Source organism: Plutella xylostella, chromosome 23 (genome assembly GCF_932276165.1).
Source record: "Plutella xylostella chromosome 23, ilPluXylo3.1, whole genome shotgun sequence".
Taxonomy (NCBI): Eukaryota; Metazoa; Arthropoda; class Insecta; order Lepidoptera; family Plutellidae; genus Plutella; species Plutella xylostella.
Window position 1 is genome coordinate 3,431,006 of NC_064003.1, and position 18,407 is coordinate 3,449,412.

The 18,407-nt window shown below is 35.0% G+C and overlaps 3 protein-coding genes across 7 annotated transcripts in view; 2 read left to right on the top strand and 1 right to left on the bottom strand.

The window, feature by feature from the left end:
- LOC105383533 overlaps positions 1 to 1,452 on the top strand; it is a 66,182-nt gene extending 64,730 nt beyond the window's left edge. For all 3 annotated transcript variants that reach the window (XM_011553594.3, XM_038113253.2, XM_038113252.2), the window contains exon 6: positions 374 to 1,452. In XM_011553594.3, the coding sequence (XP_011551896.3) occupies positions 374 to 782 (409 nt within the window). In that variant the 3' untranslated portion in view covers positions 783 to 1,452. The remainder of the gene's footprint in view (positions 1 to 373) is intronic.
- Positions 1,453 to 1,515: 63 nt separating this feature from the next.
- Positions 1,516 to 9,579, bottom strand: LOC105383534 (sideroflexin-2). 3 transcript variants are annotated; one of them, XM_048629507.1, is made up of 9 exons: positions 9,462 to 9,579; positions 8,979 to 9,140; positions 8,513 to 8,683; positions 7,489 to 7,690; positions 6,987 to 7,065; positions 4,270 to 4,357; positions 3,695 to 3,820; positions 3,243 to 3,290; positions 1,516 to 2,958 (listed from the first exon to the last, which is right to left on the bottom strand). In XM_048629507.1, the coding sequence occupies exons 2-9, from the start codon at positions 9,134 to 9,136 to the stop codon at positions 2,847 to 2,849; spliced, it is 984 nt and encodes a 327-aa protein (XP_048485464.1). In that variant the 5' UTR covers positions 9,137 to 9,140; positions 9,462 to 9,579; the 3' UTR covers positions 1,516 to 2,846. The 3 variants fall into 3 exon arrangements, with proteins under 3 accessions (XP_048485464.1, XP_048485465.1, XP_048485463.1); XM_048629508.1 differs by having other exon boundaries at positions 9,496 to 9,576; XM_048629506.1 differs by lacking the exon at positions 9,462 to 9,579 and adding an exon at positions 9,236 to 9,410.
- Positions 9,580 to 11,663: 2,084 nt separating this feature from the next.
- On the top strand, positions 11,664 to 16,820 carry LOC105383536 (PWWP domain-containing protein 2A). The gene is made up of 4 exons (XM_011553603.3): positions 11,664 to 11,844; positions 11,932 to 13,243; positions 15,326 to 15,485; positions 15,810 to 16,820. Exons 1-3 carry the CDS (start codon positions 11,693 to 11,695, stop codon positions 15,482 to 15,484), a joined length of 1,623 nt encoding a protein of 540 aa, XP_011551905.3. The 5' UTR covers positions 11,664 to 11,692; the 3' UTR covers position 15,485; positions 15,810 to 16,820.
- The last annotated feature ends 1,587 nt before the right edge of the window (positions 16,821 to 18,407 follow it).

Consider the following 18,407-nt stretch of genomic DNA (forward strand, 5'->3'; position numbering starts at 1 on the left):
CAATAGTTGCGAGTCCGAGAAACGTCCGCAAAAAATGCTAACAGGATCTCTCGTCGAAAGAACCAGTCATAAAAATATCAATAAAATATTAACAGTCCTTTGTGAAAGTTGTAAAGATAACTTTGGCCCTTCACTTTCAAGTTTGTTGCAATGTGCAACTATAGTTTATATGTGTGAAGGTATCATGCAGTGTGAAGGGAGATCCTTGGCCTTTATGTCCTTCTTTTTAACTTAACCTTTTTGTTGTTGAATACTTTGTTCGTTTTTGCTATTTCATTGCCCTCGGATCCTTTATTGTTTGAATGTAAAATGTGTTAACCAGGATTATAAAATCTTGCATTTTTAACACTTACAATAGCATTTTATTTTCCAGATTGAGCGAAGAAACAAACTGCAGCAAAACAGCAGACGAACATCTCAATTCGCTGTGCAAATGTGCGACAAAAGCCGTTGAAATCCTACTTCCTGGAGAGAAACTGACGCCATTACTCAAAGAAGTATTGCGAGAAGAGAGGGCCGTATCTCTGAACCAGGCCAAATCAGTACTAGAATTCACTCTTTGGGGACCTTTGGACGTTGTGCAAGGGGTGCCAGTGGAGGATAGAGAGTTGTCGCTTCAAAGATGGCTGGACTTAGAACGGGCGACTGTTCTACACGGGCTAGTCAGGTCCAGGGTCCAGTTGAATGTCTTCGAACAGTTACATCTAATGTTCTTAGTTCGTTCGTCAGCTAAAGCCATGTGTGACGCGTCAGTGTTGCTAGAGAAAGCGAATGTATATTAAAATCGGTGGTAAGGGTTGTACATTTTTATGCTAGTTCTTAAATTAGGCACCTTGAAAGACTTGTTGTTAATTCGTAAATAGTTTGTAAGTTTAATTCTGTCAGAGGACCAGTCTTGATATTATTGTTTGTGCTCGAATTTAATATTTATAAGTAAGTAAATTAATATTATGAATGTTGCGGATGTTTTGAAAGAGGTAAGTAATTGAATGATTTTGTAATATGAAAGGACTCATTGGAGTAAGAACTAACAAAAAGTAGGTATATAACTGGAAAACATATATTTATACGGTCATATATTTTAGAACGAGATACGAAATAATTTTACTAATATTGTTGTCAGGAATAAGATGTATTACACTCTGACTTTATAATGGTATTTTATATAAAGAATATTTATCAAAGTTAATATTAGAGCATAACATATCTTTTTTTATATTGTATTTGTACATAAAATGTGCTTTGTGCCAATCAGAAAGAACTGAACTCTATATACTCAATTTATATATTTCCGGTGCCTTATTATTTACTTATAATTTAGAACGTACTGTAAATCTTAAATCAATGTTTAATTTATAATATTAAAACTTGAGTTCAAAATGTTTTCCTTAAGTTTGTTCAGTAAGAACACTATTGTATCATCGAAATATACTGATTAATCTAACAAAATAACTATCTATTTTATTCCTAAATTTTAAGTTACTTAAATTAGGGTGTTTATAGAAAATGCGATAGTACATTGCAACATATTTATTGTCCTTTCAATCAATAACAGCTACATTCTATTCACTACACAATTTCGTATTAAGTACACAGATCTTTAGTATTGAGATTTACATTGTCATTTTTCTTGCGCTTAATAACATAATAACATGCTAGTTACAAAAAAATACATAAATTAAGTTAAAAGACGAGACAAGATTTTATTTGTCGCCTTAGGTTTGTTTTGTAGGCTACACTGAACCATAGAGAAAGCCCTATTTTGAAACAATTTGTTGCGCTTTTGTCATTCTCTGACGACTAGAATTTACTTATGGCGTGGAATATAAATATCCACCAAACATAATTCATATATTTATTGTGATACATCAATATTAATAAAATTATTGGCAGGGAAATATGTTAGAAATGCAAGTAACAGAATAAAAAAATAAATTGACTTGATTTTAAGATACTTTATGGAATGTGTTTCCGTTTTAATAAAATACAGGTTTTTAAAAACAGTACGAGATTCAATTTCCGTACTGAAATGAGCAGATAAATTATGTAGTGAGTTATACTTAAAATAAAATACTTAAGTACATAAAGAATCACATGTTTTAAGTACATAAATGTAATGCCTAATATAAAAACAAAAATAGCAAAAAATACTGTAATAAAGCATGATGTTTTAAAAAATCAATAATAAAAACAAATTCTTAATTATAATGATAAACTTAAGAATTAATAAAACTTATCAACAAATATATGAAAAAATATTAGAGACACCGTAACAGAGATTTCAGTTTGAGATTGCGTTTTTTTCAAAGTCAAATGTTTTTTCACTGGCATTAAAATACTGAGATTAACCGACTAAATAATTCGGATATTATAACCATTTCATACCCAATCAGGTCAATACTGAACAATTATAACAGACTGTGATTGTTGTTGTTGATCAAATCATCATTCACAACATGATATTGCCTTCCTTGTAATCACACTTTTCAAAACATTGATACACTTGCTTAGAACTTACCGGGCCTGGTTTCGCGATACTTGGTTAGATCATAACAACGTAAGGGATTAGTTGTTGACCTGTCAAGAATTTAATATGAAGATGACGTATAATTGATGGACTAATTCCTTGTTATGATCTAACCGAGTATCGCCAAACCGGGCCTAACTTAAAAGTAAACACAGTTTGGTTTTTCTCAGATAAATTTGAGCAACGATTTATGACGCGTTATAACAACAAATAGCATCGATGTTTCAAAAATGTTGATCCATATAACTATTTTGTAGCTGACTGCACGTTGTACATTTCGCAGTAATTACATTACTATTTAATTAATTACTGTGACAGTTTACAGACCTTTGTTGAAGTAAACATACTGTGGAGGCTTACCGCCTGTGTTCTTTAGAATTTCCTCGTAGTTTTCAGGCTCGAATCTCTTTATCGTGTCTATTGACAGGCGACTGTTGAAGAAAGAAAACGAGGGTTAGTATGTTTAAATATATTTTATAATTATAATTCTTGTGTGACGGTGTCGGGTGTTTTTAAAAAATAACTTGCTTTTACGATGAAGGAAAACATCGTGAGGAAACCTGTACATCTAAATGTACAGGCTCGCTTGCGAGTCAACTCTGACTACCCCTTAGTGATTACAGTTGTGAGTTTATGTATTCAACTATTTTTAACCCGAAATAAATTTATCCAATTTTAAAAGCTTATGAAGAAATCAAGAAAAAATTGGACTTACCATCTCTGCGGGAACAGGGCGCAACCAGTAGGAACCATGAATGTGAGGCTATAGGAAATAACAGTAATCAGTAAACAATGATTGATTAGATTGACCACAACATAATATTTAAGTTCATGTCGTTTGCAATCTGAAAGTATAATGAACTAAACTAAATTGTAAAAATTTTGTCATTCGCTTTGAGCGTTTAAAACCTTTTAATGTGGAGCGCTTGCTTAAGCTACAGTGTAACCTCAGTAGGTATTGAAAATTATATACTGAGTGATGCATCTGGTTAGGTAGTAACTACTGACGCCTTACTTACTTCAGCCCTATTCAAGCCTATGTGAATGCTACTTATGAGGCAGAAAGTGCGGCCCTGTTAATTTTTACTCTGTAAGAGTACAGTATAGATAAATCAATACACATATCAGATAATGGATTGATTATTAGTAATCTGTGTATAAACTCACAAGACGCCGACGATGGCGGTCTGTATGCCGGCGTGCGCCCACTTCATCCGGCGCATGAAGGGTCTCGGTTCCAGCCGCTCCATGATCACCGGCAGGAGCAGCATGCCCGGGGAGCACATCGCTATCCTGGAATGTAGACATGAAACACGTTATTACATGTGCGGGTTATAGACGTGTAAGTTAAAATTTTAAGTAGGTATTTGTTGTAAAAGCCGACTTTTAAATCATTTTTTGTGTGAATTTCCAAAAGTTGTTCTATATGAGGCCCTGAGTCACTTTATACTATCTTTAATGGGCTATTCACATTACCGTGATATAAAAATACAATAATTACCGCGGTAATGGAGGTTAATCGTTGGTGTAATTTGTTCACTAAACAAATGATTTAATGTATATTTTTCATTGTTTAATATCATCAATGACCGTGGTAATTATTGGCATATTTATTTATTTATTTAGATATAGTAATCTATTTATTACTATATGTACTATATCACCGTAGTATGGCCCCAGCATAATACTTTAGCAACACCTTGTAAATAATTAATATCAAGATTGTTTTGGCCCCAACTTACCTCGACAACACGACTTGTGTGATTCCCTTGGCGGGAGCTACTTGAGATTTGCCGACGATCTTTCCATTCTCATCAGTTACTTCCAATCCTGAAACCAAAATACATCAGTCATATTAATATTTATTCATTAATTAACATAACAATACACACAATGCACATTCATTTATGCCATGTAGGTTAGGGTGGAGCGTAATATTTTTTTTTACATATCACTTACTGAATAGCACTAGAAAGTTGCAATACCGTCTTATCTACGGGGAAAAAATAATAAAAAAAATATTGGTACCTACTTTTAGTCCCCTACCGCCTCTTGAATATTTGAAAAAATAATTGAATCGTCCTATTTTAAATATATAACTTTTAAAAAAACTACGTTACTTTTATTGTTTTTTTCGACTTATCTTTACTGTTTTTACTGTTGTGATATATAATAGATACATTTATAGATAAACGTAATAAAAAATAATAATATATGCGACGTCAAAGGGACGAAAAATTACAATAAAAAAATCAAACTTCTTCTTTAACGCCTTCTCGAATCTGCAGCCATTCTGAATTAGTAGGTATAACTTTATTGTACATAAAACACGTAAATAACATTTAAGACATAAAATCTATAATACAATAAGGGCGACCTTATCGCTAAAAGCGATCTCTTCCAGGAATTAATTTAACCTCAACCCAGTACATCTAAAACTCGATGGTGCGCCGATACAACCAATACCGTATCAGACAAAAAGACTATTGGGGATTACATCTAATGAGTACAGTGGTGGGTGGGACAGTATCCTCGGCCAATCCTCGACCAATGAACGGCTAGCAAATGATCGAGTGCTCGGTCGAGGACACTGACTCGCCATTGTACTCGTTAGGTGTAATCGACCCATATCTCTGCCAACCTTAGCCACAGTTTATGACCGATATGGCATCTCGGATCGATCGGCAGCAGCAGTTGCAAGTGCAGTACTACAAGATGTCGGTCTGATTACTTCAGAACATGCAGAAAACGTCGTAGATCGAAGCAAAGTTAGAAGAGTTAGAAAACGAGTGCGTGATGTCATTCAAAGGCTACTCTTGCCTTTGAATGTCATCACGCACTCGTTTTCTAGCTCTTCTAACTTTGCTTCGATTCTTCTGAAGTCAGTGGACTCGATGGCCAAAAGGACAAGACGCTAGTGATTCAAAAGCGAGGTCAACGTTTTCACAAAACGATTGTTACATTAGAGCATATCCTTAATAGTGGAGCCAGAATCACTGTTCTTAGGCCATTTAACTACGTTGTGTGGTACAGTAAAAGTTATAGCTGATTCTATACATTCGTATTTTACTAAGAGTTCCATTGATTTCACCAAGTTGTCGGGTGTGACGGTACAGCTACAAACACTGGCAGGAAAAGTGGCGTAATTCGATTGATCCAATTAAAGTTAGGTGGACCACTACAATGGTTCATTTGCCAACTGCACGCGAACGAATTGCCCCTTCGGTATTTGTTGACTAAGTAAGATGGAGCTACCAGTGGCCTTCAACTATATTCTGGCGTAATAGGAAAAGCTTTGGAAAACTTTTAAAATCTGTCTTTCACGGCGTTTGCTTCTATTCCATCTAACATGCCTCTTTCACCGACTGAAACTGAAATTAGGTACTCTAAGTGTACAGATCAGAAGTAAATGAGTGAAGCAGTCAGCAGCGGTTCATGTCCTCAGGATTTATGCCATAGAAGTCCTGGAAAAATGGCCCCATTCACGTTGGTTAACAAACCCTAATAGAATCTTACGACTGTGTATGTGGTACGACTGTGGTATGTCGCCACACCAAACCCTTCACCAGAGTTAATTAAACTAGCAGAATATGTTGTGAAAGTGTATGCTCCAGTATGGTTTTATGTAAAGAAGGATAGCTCGTTTAAACAAGGACCAACTCACGTCTACAAATTAATTGAATTATCTAGATGTTTCAGCTCTGTCTGATGTGAAACAGATTATTGACCCAGTCATTCAAAGAAATGCATTTTTGCGCATCCTGAAAACCTTCTACTAGCGATGCTGTTCGACAACCGACCACATATAAGGGAATTGGGATTAAAACGAATTATCGCGACCAGGAAGAACTCGAAACCAGGGATAAGAATATTTAAAGTACCAAAGTTAAACTTTGAGGCCCATTATACTGACATGATCGTATGGAGTGAATCACAAATAACATCTCCTCCAATCCTACAGGCTGCCAGCGATAGCCAATTGATCGACCTGGTTGGATCAAAGTCCTGCATTGCAATGCAGGACTTTAAGGTCTCCAAAAATACTAATGAATAACTTACGAAATTTCCATGATTTTCCTCCTTTTTTTGCTATTGTTTATGATTATAATTATATGTTATTTTAAAATAAAGGTTTAGGTTTACAAAATTAAGTTTTTATTGTTATATTTACGGTAAAATATTTCCAAGATGTTAATTGTCGTTACGTTCTTTCAATATTCAAAGATGTACCAATTTTAACAAAACTACTCAAACTTTGAGCTGAGGTAGGGGACTGAAAACTATAAAAAAATGATTTAAAAAATATATAATTAGGTATAATTCAACCAAATGCAACTTTCCGCAGGTATTCACAATCGATCCAACGAACTTTTTTTTTCTTCATACAATGACGCTCCACCCTAATGTAGGTATGTCATGCAAAGTGGTGAATAATTTACTTATTTTCAATGTTTCTTACCATTAGCGATCTCACTTTGCCTCATGAGTGGAATGTTCACAAAGTTGGCGGCCGCCACCGCTACGAACGGGACGAATCTCTGAAAACAATAAACACAATATATTATGTAAATATGTATATTTTTCTGCATTAATATTATAAAGAGACAAGATTACATTGTACGTTGGTTTTCATTAAGCTCCAAAATTTCCGAAGTACAAAAATAATAATCAAAAATAATGTAAATATCATAAAACTATATTATGGCTGAATGTTAAAGGCTACTTTTTATTTCGGAATATCCATGGGAGTCCTTTGAAGCCCTCGCGGAAAGAAACAGAGAATTACTTGAGAAAGCTTCAGAACATCATCTTAATCATCCACTGCTGGACATGGGCAACTCCACTCACACCCTAGCAATTATCGGTTTCTCAATCTCTAGAATACACATAAACGTTTCAACACTCAGCTAAACTAAACTCTTATCAACTATATTTACAACTATAGCTTATCAACTACTCACAGCCAAAATAGGGTTCTTAGCGCGTTTCTGCACAACGAACTTGAACGTCAACGCAGTTCCCAACGCAGCCGTCGTCGCAGACACGTAGGCCACGCCCATCTGCGTCGTCGTTAACGGAGAATTTGCGTTGCGGTTCGTGTAGTTCACGAGCGCGTTGAACGACTGGTTCACCCACTGCCAGAATACTACCGCTGTGTTTGTTCTGGAATTGGGAAGGAAGTTAAGAATAATATAATAGTTGTATTGAAATATACAGAAATAAAGGTGGTTAGCAGCGCCAATCGCTTTTTCTATGGATATTTTTTTCAGTACGTTCTTTTGCTATTTTCATTCAACAGCAGATAGTGATTGACTACAAGATATTATTATGCCGATCGCTTTTTCCATGGATATTTTTTCAGTGATGTTCTTTTGATATGTACATTCAATTACTATCGGTAGTGATTGACTACAAGAAATGGCAAAATTATTGATAATATTATGTATAATTTCATAATTCATGGTTCATTGAGGGTGTCAAATTCATTATTACAAACCTTACATTCAATAATAGGCATTCATGATACGAAAAAATACCTACATTATGCCCTTTGTGATATGAGTCAGTAATTGTATTTCAAACCAAAGTTTTGGCACTCAACTATGTGGGGAATGCCAAGTGGTATATAAATACTTACAACAAAGTAATTAAGGAAAATATTTTTAGTTGTCCTAAAAACATAACTTCTGTTATAAGTTCCACTAACACATGGTCTATAGCAATAATTTTATGGATTAAAGGGGTTTTCCAAGAATCTATATCTCTACATATTTATAGACCCAAGCTGTTCTCTATTATTTTTGCAGATTTAGCAATAGATCCTATTTGTACAGTATTAAATTGTCTGTAGAAAACCCCACATAGACCATTTAAAATATGAGGTCTACAAGAGTTATAACAAAATATTATCCATAACAATTAAATCACTAAACTATCCCTCTACATGCTTTCTATAAACATCTTAATTATCATCCTGCTATCCACCTGTAAAACTGCAGCATGGCTCCGGTGATGAGGCAGCCCCCCGGCATCTGGAAGGACATGCGGCCGAACACATTCTGCAAGTCTCCGCTGTCCGGGTGGAAGGCTGACTCGTAAAGCTGTTTCGCTCTGACCACTTGTTTGTATGTTGTTCCTTTCGGCTCTGCGCCTTGTCTATAATTGAAATAAAGTGAAAGGGAAAATAATTTCATTGATGTTTAGGAGTAAGTTTGTTATAAGTATGTGTTTTCCCCCAGCCAGGCTACGTTATGAGATTTAATGGTAGAAGCTTTGCATAGGTGAGGTCATTTTCAATACATAGGTGTCAAAGTCTTATTAATTGAGCTATAATAATAAATAATAAAATATTTATTGATCAAAAAATAATGTAAGATATAACATACATCGACAATGGAACAAGATTATATAATGTAGTTCCTATGACTATTTTATATTATATGGTACTTACTTGTATTTATTGTAAAGTTCCTTAGCTTCCTGCAGCTCTTTATCACCGACTAATGATAGCAGCGGGTTTGATATGAAGGCAAAGTGTTTGAAACGCCCATAGAAGGTGCTCTGGTCCCACAGGGGCTGTGTGATGTCTATCCGCTTTTCTAGAGACATATTACTGAAAATAATAAGGAATATTTCTGAAAATCAAACCAGCTCATCTAGCTAAGCTAAGTTTATAGCTAACATAAAGGACATAAACTATTTTATTACTCTTGTTGCTGTAGCTCTTAGCAACCCGACAAGACTCACAATAACCTTCCTGTTAATACAACCTCTAAAACTGGTTATTGTTGTTTTAGTATGCTAATACACAAATTGAATAGAGAAAAAACAATCAACAACTCGGTAAGTTATTGCCCATTACGTAAGTTTAAAATAGGTTTTTGTGGAGAGTGTTAGCTTAAATGACTGAAAGTGAAAATCATGATTAACATACTAGTAAAACTGGACTGGAGTTTTAAATAACTCACTTTTGTTTTAACAATTTAAGTAATAAATCGTAAATTCTAGTGGAAAACACACACACTGCGATAAACCGCTCACAAACAACAAATGCCAAATGTCAATGTCAAATTATTGACAACTTTGACAAGTTTCCACTGTCACTTTCGTTCGGTCTTTCCGGTAGTCATATTTTTTTTCATTCATTCAATTCAGTACTACCAGAAAAATGACCAAAATTTCTACCAATTTTTTTTTATTTAAGAAAAAAAACAAGCTTAAGGATAATAATAATAATAAATAATAAATATTTATTTGATAAACAGTTTAGTTTGTTACACAAAATTCTTAACTAGTTGATTAATACTAAAGTAATATGTAAGAATGTGTTATAAACATAGCATCTGATGCTGAACTAGGTTTATGGCCTGTATTTCAGCATTCAGCGCCTCTATCCTCAGTAATCTTAAATAATATTAGACATCTGTTAACGCAAAGTAGAGAAACGTAACGAACATAAACATGATTTGATTAAGCTTAATTACCTAGTTAAATAATTAATTCCTATAAATATATTAATAAAATAAGTATGTGGTGAGTCCTCTCTATGTGTAAATATGTAAGTGTGTGAGTGTGTGTGAGAGGGTGTGTAATAGTTAAAGATGTGGATTCCTGTATTTACCTAGTTTATTATTAATTATAAAACGATTGTTAAGTCGTGTTTATTGTTGAATAACCAATAAGTCTTCAGTCTCGTCATAAGTTAGACTCTGTATCCAAGGAGTTATAGTTTTTTTAACAGCTATAATATTCATTGGGTAGATATTAAGAATTTTATTAATTTTATTGTATATATGTGTACCTATAAAATTGAAAAATCTGTGAATGAACATAGTCTTGGGTTTGAAAGAGCTTCTGCATACCGTAAACCACCTACGCCTCGAGAGGATTTTAGGATTGTATTGCAACATTGAGTGTTGTTTCAGTATAATACTACACAAAAACAGCTGCCGTACAGTAAAAACCTGACAATATTCATAGAGAAGCTTGGTTGGATAGATAATCGGTTTAAAACTGCCATTTGTTAGTCGTATACCTCGAAATCAAAAAATCCTTGTAGCTTTTCACCTATTCGCATTTCACCTTGATAGCGTTTTTTGTTGTAGCGTATAATATCGGTAGTATATTTTGTTACTAGCATATATTTTTAACAGATTTTTACAACAGTAGCAAATTTTTATGTAGCATGTATTATCAATAGCTTATTTATTAAGCTGCATATATTTTGAATAGCAGGTAAGTATTTTATGTCGCATCTTATTTGGGTCGCATATTGTTGTAGTGTAATAGAAATATCGCGATATGTACCTTATAATGCATTAAAAACAAATATCTATCAAGGTGAAAAGCGACTACAGTGAAGGCAGGCAGGAAAGTAAATCTACTATGATTTTTTCAGACAATTGTCAGTAGCGATCAAAAATTATACTACAACAATAAAAATCTATTCAAAAATCGCGGCGAAATGCGAATAGGTGAAAAGCTACAAGGATTTTTTGATTTCGAGGTATACGACTAACAAATGGAAGAAATGCAGTATGAAATCAGTGACTGACAGAGGGCATAATAAATCTGCTTCAGCGTATGACGAGGAACCACATGTCTCAAGTTTTTAAAGACATATATAAGTTTTCTCACTTTTTTGCTTAAATTAAAAATATGTTGCTTGAAGCTTAGGTTACTATCAATGATAACGCCCAAATATTTGATGAATGATACGCGTTCTAAAGGTTTGCATTGGCAATTATAATCGGAAGATGGGTCGCTCTGACAGTCATGTGCAATTAATTTAAGGTCTTGTGAACAATTTCGTATTGAAAAAGCTAAATACTTAGTTTTTTCGCTGTTTAGGGTGAGGATGTTATCTTTTAGCCAATTCCTAACTGTATTTAGACCATTTACTACAATAATCCTCGCAGGATTGTGCGAAATATATAGTTCCTCAAGTTTTCCAAGAGAAAATAATGAAATAGCGACCCGAAGTCATCGAAAAGCCGTAGCACCAGCAACCGTTTCGTTAGTGTCGTCATTCGGTGAGGTACTTTTCTTTAGGTATCGGTGGCTGTATCTGCCGGTGCGGTCTGCGGTCTAGTCTGCCATTCCTTTATGTCTGGTCTGTGGTAGTCAAAGACTAGATAGAAAAATTAAGAAAATTGTGAAAAGAACATGGCGGCTGTCGCAGCAACAGCCGATATAATGATTGAAAAGGATTCTGAAATTTTAGTAAGAGTAGAAGAAGCTTTAGCTGATTTAATTGTTGTCTCTTACTGCACAGACGATAAAAAGTTCCAAGGTGTGCTATTGGACGCTAATAAAGGGTCAGTATTAATTTTAAATTTGGTGGTTTACAATATCGATCATAAAAGTTCGTAGTATTTACGTGTTACCTACTCGTTCTATTTCAGCACCCTGCCTTTTGGAGTGTACAGCCTCCACCCTGCATTTAATAAAGACAATCCGCTGTCCAACAAAGATGAAAAACTACATTCCGTTAGTCAAAGGTTCACTTACCAGGAGCCTCAGTATGCGACTGAAAAACCCCAGACCAAGAAGGTTAGTGCTAAGGGTAAGGCCCAGCCGAGACAAAAGATGACCGTCAGGTTAAGACCTAGAAAGGTCCTGTGTTCAAACTGCCAGGGAATATGCAATGAAAACAATGAGAATGTGCATGTGAAGAAGAGGAAACTGGACGGTAATGCTTCAGACGACGCCCCGTACGAGGCGATGGGGCGCGATGCAGAGAAGAAGTTCCTCATGGGCAGCATGCTCATACCAAAGCTCTCCCGGCTACAGCCACAAGAAATCTCTAATGCCATTAAAGGAAACAAAAACTGTGATGAGTTGGGCAGAGATATAGAAGGAAGAGGGGAAAGAAGTTGTGATAATGACAGGGTACCACACGAAGTAGCATTTGTTAATGTTAATGAAGACATTAATATGAATTGTGATATTAAAACTGATACTGCTAAACAAGACAATGATGCACCCTTCAACTCAATATTTACTAACAAAAAGACTATAAAAATATGTTTTGGAGAAGGAGAAGGTACAGTAGTCAAAATACCTGCTCTAGTCGGTGATTACAATGAGGATTCTGGAGTCTGTGATATGACAAAGCAATCTGAACTGAAAGCAGCCAAAAAAGCCCTGAAAAAGGCTAAGAGGCAAGCAAAGAAAAACAGCGCATTAGGTGTGAGAACAGGACTGTCCCCTAAACATATAGGGGCACTGTCACCTCGAAATAATGTGGACACAGCACCATGCACACTCTCAATAGACAAGAAACACAAACACAAAGTGAAACATAAAAAGAAAAACAAGGAAAGAGACGAAAACACAAGCAAAGGCCCTGAAAGTGAACCAATCAACTACTTTAGTGATATAAAAGGAAACTGTAATAAGCAGAAGCCAGCTGTTAACTTAAGGAGGCCAAGTAGTCATTCTCCTGAAGAAAAGGGTGAAGAGAGTGGATCTGAAGGGTGGGAGAGTGATGCTGTGCCGGACTTTCCAGAAGATTCCACCGAGGGTGTTGGCGGGAAGCACTTGCCGGTGACTCCAGGGGACATTGTCTGGGGCAAGGTGGTGGGGTTCCCATGGTGGCCGGGCCGGGTGCTCAGCGTCTCACTTGAGTCCAAGGCACATGTAGCGTGGTTTGCCTCTAAAACATCATCCATGATACCCTGCGACAGCCTGAGCCCTTTTCTAGAAGATTATAAGGTTTGTGTTTTCTGTTTTAATGTTTATAAATTAATATTACATAGTAAATTGTTCATTTGTACCAATTAAACCAACTACTGTTGGTAAGCTTATGTTATCAATAAGTGGACACAATAGTCACTTAGCTAATGAATGTAATGATTACTCACAGTTTCATAACATTATTATTATTACTTATTAGTGATACATTTTCTTCTAATATTTAATGAGAATCTCATGGATTGGCTAATTGAGTCCTTCGTCAAGTCGCGCGCCTTTGACTCGCGCGCCGCGCGCGAGTTGCCCCTACCGTATTTACCTTCTTTTTTTGTCGTCAACTCGCTCGACTGTGAAAATATGTAGAGTCAGCCACAAAAGTTTTAATTTATTATGCTATTTATGCTTAAGGTAACTACTTAAAATGTATAGGGTATTTTATAGGACTTTATCTTAAAATAAAACACAATATCCTTTCGGAGATGTATAATTTAAGATATAATATTCTAATAATAATCAACAACAAAAAATTGGCTTATTACTTATCAACACTGTAATTAATGTAACTGCTTCGCATTAGGAGTAACACTAAAACGACGTCACTAAAACAATGATGACGTTTTAACCCTTTAAACCGGTTTTTGCAACAAAAACTTGAAGGACATAGCTATGACAGGTAAAATTGGCGCACGGGATGAGAGAGATAGCAATCTTGGGTATCATGCGTCATAGGTCACATCCCCTTTTGCCTCATTCCGCACTTCCAACATAGGCTTTATTGTCCCGAAATCAAAGCATCTACTTTAATGGCGACTGTCTAGTCGGTACCTTCTTATGCTAATCAGCCACGGGACAATATTTAACTATATTTTTTAGTTTCAATTCGTTTGCATCTGACCGTACTTTACATGTACTTTACATGGGCACGCGAGTTGATGATATAAAAAAACAGTAGATGCCAACTCGCGCGGCGCGCGACTCTAAGGCGCGCGACTTGACGAAGGACTCGGCTAATGAGTCCTTCGTCAAGTCGCGCGCCTTTGACTCGCGCGCCGCGCGCGAGTTGCCCCTACCGTATTTACCTTCTTTTTTTGTCGTCAACTCGCTCGACTGTGAAAATATGTAGAGTCAGCCACAAAAGTTTTAATTTATTATGCTATTTATGCTTAAGGTAACTACTTAAAATGTATAGGGTATTTTATAGGACTTTATCTTAAAATAAAACACAATATCCTTTCGGAGATGTATAATTTAAGATATAATATTCTAATAATAATCAACAACAAAAAATTGGCTTATTACTTATCAACACTGTAATTAATGTAACTGCTTCGCATTAGGAGTAACACTAAAACGACGTCACTAAAACAATGATGACGTTTTAACCCTTTAAACCGGTTTTTGCAACAAAAACTTGAAGGACATAGCTATGACAGGTAAAATTGGCGCACGGGATGAGAGAGATAGCAATCTTGGGTATCATGCGTCATAGGTCACATCCCCTTTTGCCTCATTCCGCACTTCCAACATAGGCTTTATTGTCCCGAAATCAAAGCATCTACTTTAATGGCGACTGTCTAGTCGGTACCTTCTTATGCTAATCAGCCACGGGACAATATTTAACTATATTTTTTAGTTTCAATTCGTTTGCATCTGACCGTACTTTACATGTACTTTACATGGGCACGCGAGTTGATGATATAAAAAAACAGTAGATGCCAACTCGCGCGGCGCGCGACTCTAAGGCGCGCGACTTGACGAAGGACTCGGCTAATTTATGACCCAGAACCTAATACAGGATAGGAGTACTTATCTATTTATAAATGGATTGATATATGATAGCCACCTATTGACTGATTCATAGGAATGCAATATCTGAATGATTTGAAAACTGCTATGAACAGCCATCTCCTTAGTAGACTCCAAAATCCTGCTTCATTAGTGCTTTGGTCATGTTATTTTATTATTATGTATGGGAATGATATGTCTGTAACATAGGATTTCCATGCTTAAGCAGTGATGTGATTACACCACCCTAATTAAGTTGCGTAAAGAATATTCTATCTATCAAGGTATGTATCTAAATCAACATAATAAATTTTCCAGGTCCGCTTTAACAAGAAGAAGAGAGGTCCATACAAGGAGGCTGTGAAGCAAGCCACGATAGAAGCCAATCAGTTGTTGTCTCACATTGTGGACCCGCTGGGGAGCCCCTCACACAGCCTGCCCACCGTCTCGCCACGGCCCATCAATGTTTTCTCTTAAGGTAAGAAAGTTGTTTTCCTTCCCTTCCTTGGAGGGAGACCCGTGCCCCAGCAGTAGGGATGTGATGGTGAGTGATGAAGAAAGTTGTTTTAGTCCCAAATCAATCAGATTTTGGAGTCTTGGTTGTAGCAATAGGTAACTTATTAAAGTGCCTCCAGATATACGCGGCCGCACTCTTGTCCTATCCATGTAAAACGGGCATCCCCAGTCCATTTCCTTCAAGATGCTAACTGGTCAGGTCATCCCGCCAAGTATTGTAGTTTAAATTACACTGATGAAATGATTTGTGATTAATGTTTTAATCACTATTTTATTTTTGTTTCAGGTTACATTGCTTGTGTATGGCTAGACTTTCAACTGCAGTATGTATTAATCAATATTAAGGTGATGTAAAAGTATGACCTGAGCCATACAATTATAATAGAAGGTATTTGCTGTGTATCTACTCTGTAAATTGTTAGAATTAGTTAAGAATATTTTTAAAACACGCTTAAAATTGAGGTAAATTGTACCGCCGAATTTATTCAAATCATTGTGATATTTAACTCAAAAATATGTAGGTTATTCATACATGTATCTTTATGATTATGAAGCACAAAAGAGATTTCTCAAATATCTCACTTCCTGAAAAAAATTGCAAAGATGTACCAAAAATACTAAAGTTATTCTAATGAGGGGTTAATAATATTTATTCATAATATTCTGTCCATCTAGCTCTGCCTACAGTTTATACATAATTTTACATACCGCACCGCATTATAATTTCAGTCATGTTCTAATTTTATAAATGACTCATCCTTTACATTTACATGGAATTTCTTAGTAACATGCTCAACAGGCACTATTTGTTCGTTTGCAATGTTCTCTCGTCTTTACATTGTACCCAAATACATATTACAATTATAACGACTTCTTAAATTAGTCATTATGACGGTAGTTTTTTAAAAATATTTTATAAAAGTTGATCTGCTCTCCTTTAACCACTTTTGGAACAGTATGGTATTTTTTTAAACTCTGTGCAATACGGGTTTGGTTACTACTTTTTATTTTTATTAGGAAGATATAAAAATAAACCACTGGTAGATATCGCAACTTTACTACAATACCTAACCAACCTAACTTAAAAAAAACAGTGCGACCATGTATACCTTGTTTATGTTTTTATACTTGCTTTTTTATGTAATTTTATAATATTTGGTTCTGTATTTTACAAAGTGATATCATCATTATTATTACAGATAAGTGCGTTATTTATATCACTGTTCCTCCACCGGATTATTTAGTAACTAAATGTTATTAACTATTATATTTTAAACATGAACTGTGCTACCACAAAAAACTTTAAACACTGTTTAAGTAGTGTTCAAAACGAAATTTGACAGATATTGTCAAACGCCTATAAAATCTGTCAAATTTCGTTTTAAACACTTGTTAAACAATGTTTAACGTTTTTTGTGGTAACACCAATAATTACGTCTGTACACGTGACTTTCTATTATGGGATTTAATTATACTTACCACTTTTGCAACACTTGTATAATATCCCTGGATAGATGGTATACGTACCAAAATAGCCTAGGTACAAGATATTGTATGATATTTGAAACTGTCTACTGCGGTACCTTTAAATGAAAACTTTAAAACCAATATATTTTTAATCGTTGTTATTTATTTTTAAAGGAAATTTGTTTTTATATTATTTGAATCGTTGTTGGCTTATTTTTCTGGTAGCTAACACGTTTCTCAACTGACAACGTAAAAAATTCAGAGATACATAAAAATACGGTAGGTTGTAGCCGAATATAAAAGATAATAATAACCTACCTATTTTAATTAGACTAGACTAAGTACTGTGGAGGTTATAAATAAATAAGAAGGTTCTATTTACTTACCAAAGTAAATTGATAATTATTATTATTAGCAGGGTCTTTCTGGTGGAATTTAAAGAAACTGTTTTAGGAATCCTCTCAAATTAAATAGTACATACTTACCTATAATTCTATTATATCCACTCATACAATACACTCCATAGATAAAATCTTGAGTTAGGTAGGTAGGTACCTAACGCAAGTAAGTACTAATCTAAATTTTCAGGTTTCATACTATATTTTTTAAAGTTTTTATTTTATTTCAAGTATCTAAATAATATATCAATATACCTGTACGTAGTATTTTTTTATATACTTATCTAAGTACCTACAGATATGATAAACATTACCCCTACGAGTATTCGTAGAATTACCCGCATTGTAAAAGAAGTGGGAAGGGAATGGGTAATGTATAATGTTTTGTTTACTCTCTCATTTTAGACACTATTTTTAAACAATATTTTTGTTGTCTCACGATGTTGGTGTAATAAAATCGTACGAAATAAAGATATGCCCTTGATTTTTTATGTTTTAATCCTTTCTACTAATTTTGTAAGCATAGACTAACCCCCTTATTCATAGAAAAGTTACAATACGTTTTAACTAATAAACTGTTTTGTCCCTCTCTGTCAAAGAATAAATTGTACTTTGTCGGAGAGGGACAAAACAGTTTATTAGTTAAAACGTTCTGTAACTTCTCTATGAATAAGGGGGTTAGTATATACTGGCGTATATATACTTAGGGTCTGTTTCACAATGTCTGGTTATTGGCTACCTGTCGGATAAAATACATGCTGTCACTCTCTGTGATTATTTTATAGACAGTGACAGCATGTAGGTATTTTATCCGACAGGTAGCCACTAACCATACATTGTGAAACAGACCCTAAGTCTATGTTTGTAAGTATGTATGTTAGGCTTACACCCTGGATTAACACAGGCATACTTTTTAGCCAGGAATTTCCGGGGCGAAGCGAAGCTCGTGGGAAAAAAAACTAGTATTAAATATTAAGAGGAGAGTATACCTTCGCGATTCTAGCGAAATAGGTATTTAG

What these genes read in the sequence shown, in the direction of transcription:
- LOC105383536 (XM_011553603.3), top strand. Translation starts at nt 11,693, where the DNA reads ATGGCGGCTGTCGCAGCAACAGCCGATATAATGATTGAAAAGGATTCT. An exon ending in CTATTGGACGCTAATAAAGG is followed by an intron (nt 11,845 to 11,931) that starts GTCAGTATTAAT and finishes GTTCTATTTCAG; the next exon opens with CACCCTGCCTTTTGGAGTGT. An exon ending in CTTTTCTAGAAGATTATAAG is followed by an intron (nt 13,244 to 15,325) that starts GTTTGTGTTTTC and finishes TAAATTTTCCAG; the next exon opens with GTCCGCTTTAACAAGAAGAA.
- LOC105383534 (XM_048629507.1), bottom strand. Translation starts at nt 9,136, where the DNA reads ATGTCTCTAGAAAAGCGGATAGACATCACACAGCCCCTGTGGGACCAG. An exon ending in GCAAAGTGAGATCGCTAATG is followed by an intron (nt 4,358 to 6,986) that starts GTAAGAAACATT and finishes TTTTGGTTTCAG; the next exon opens with GATTGGAAGTAACTGATGAG. An exon ending in GCCCTGTTCCCGCAGAGATG is followed by an intron (nt 2,959 to 3,242) that starts GTAAGTCCAATT and finishes TTTCTTCAACAG; the next exon opens with TCGCCTGTCAATAGACACGA.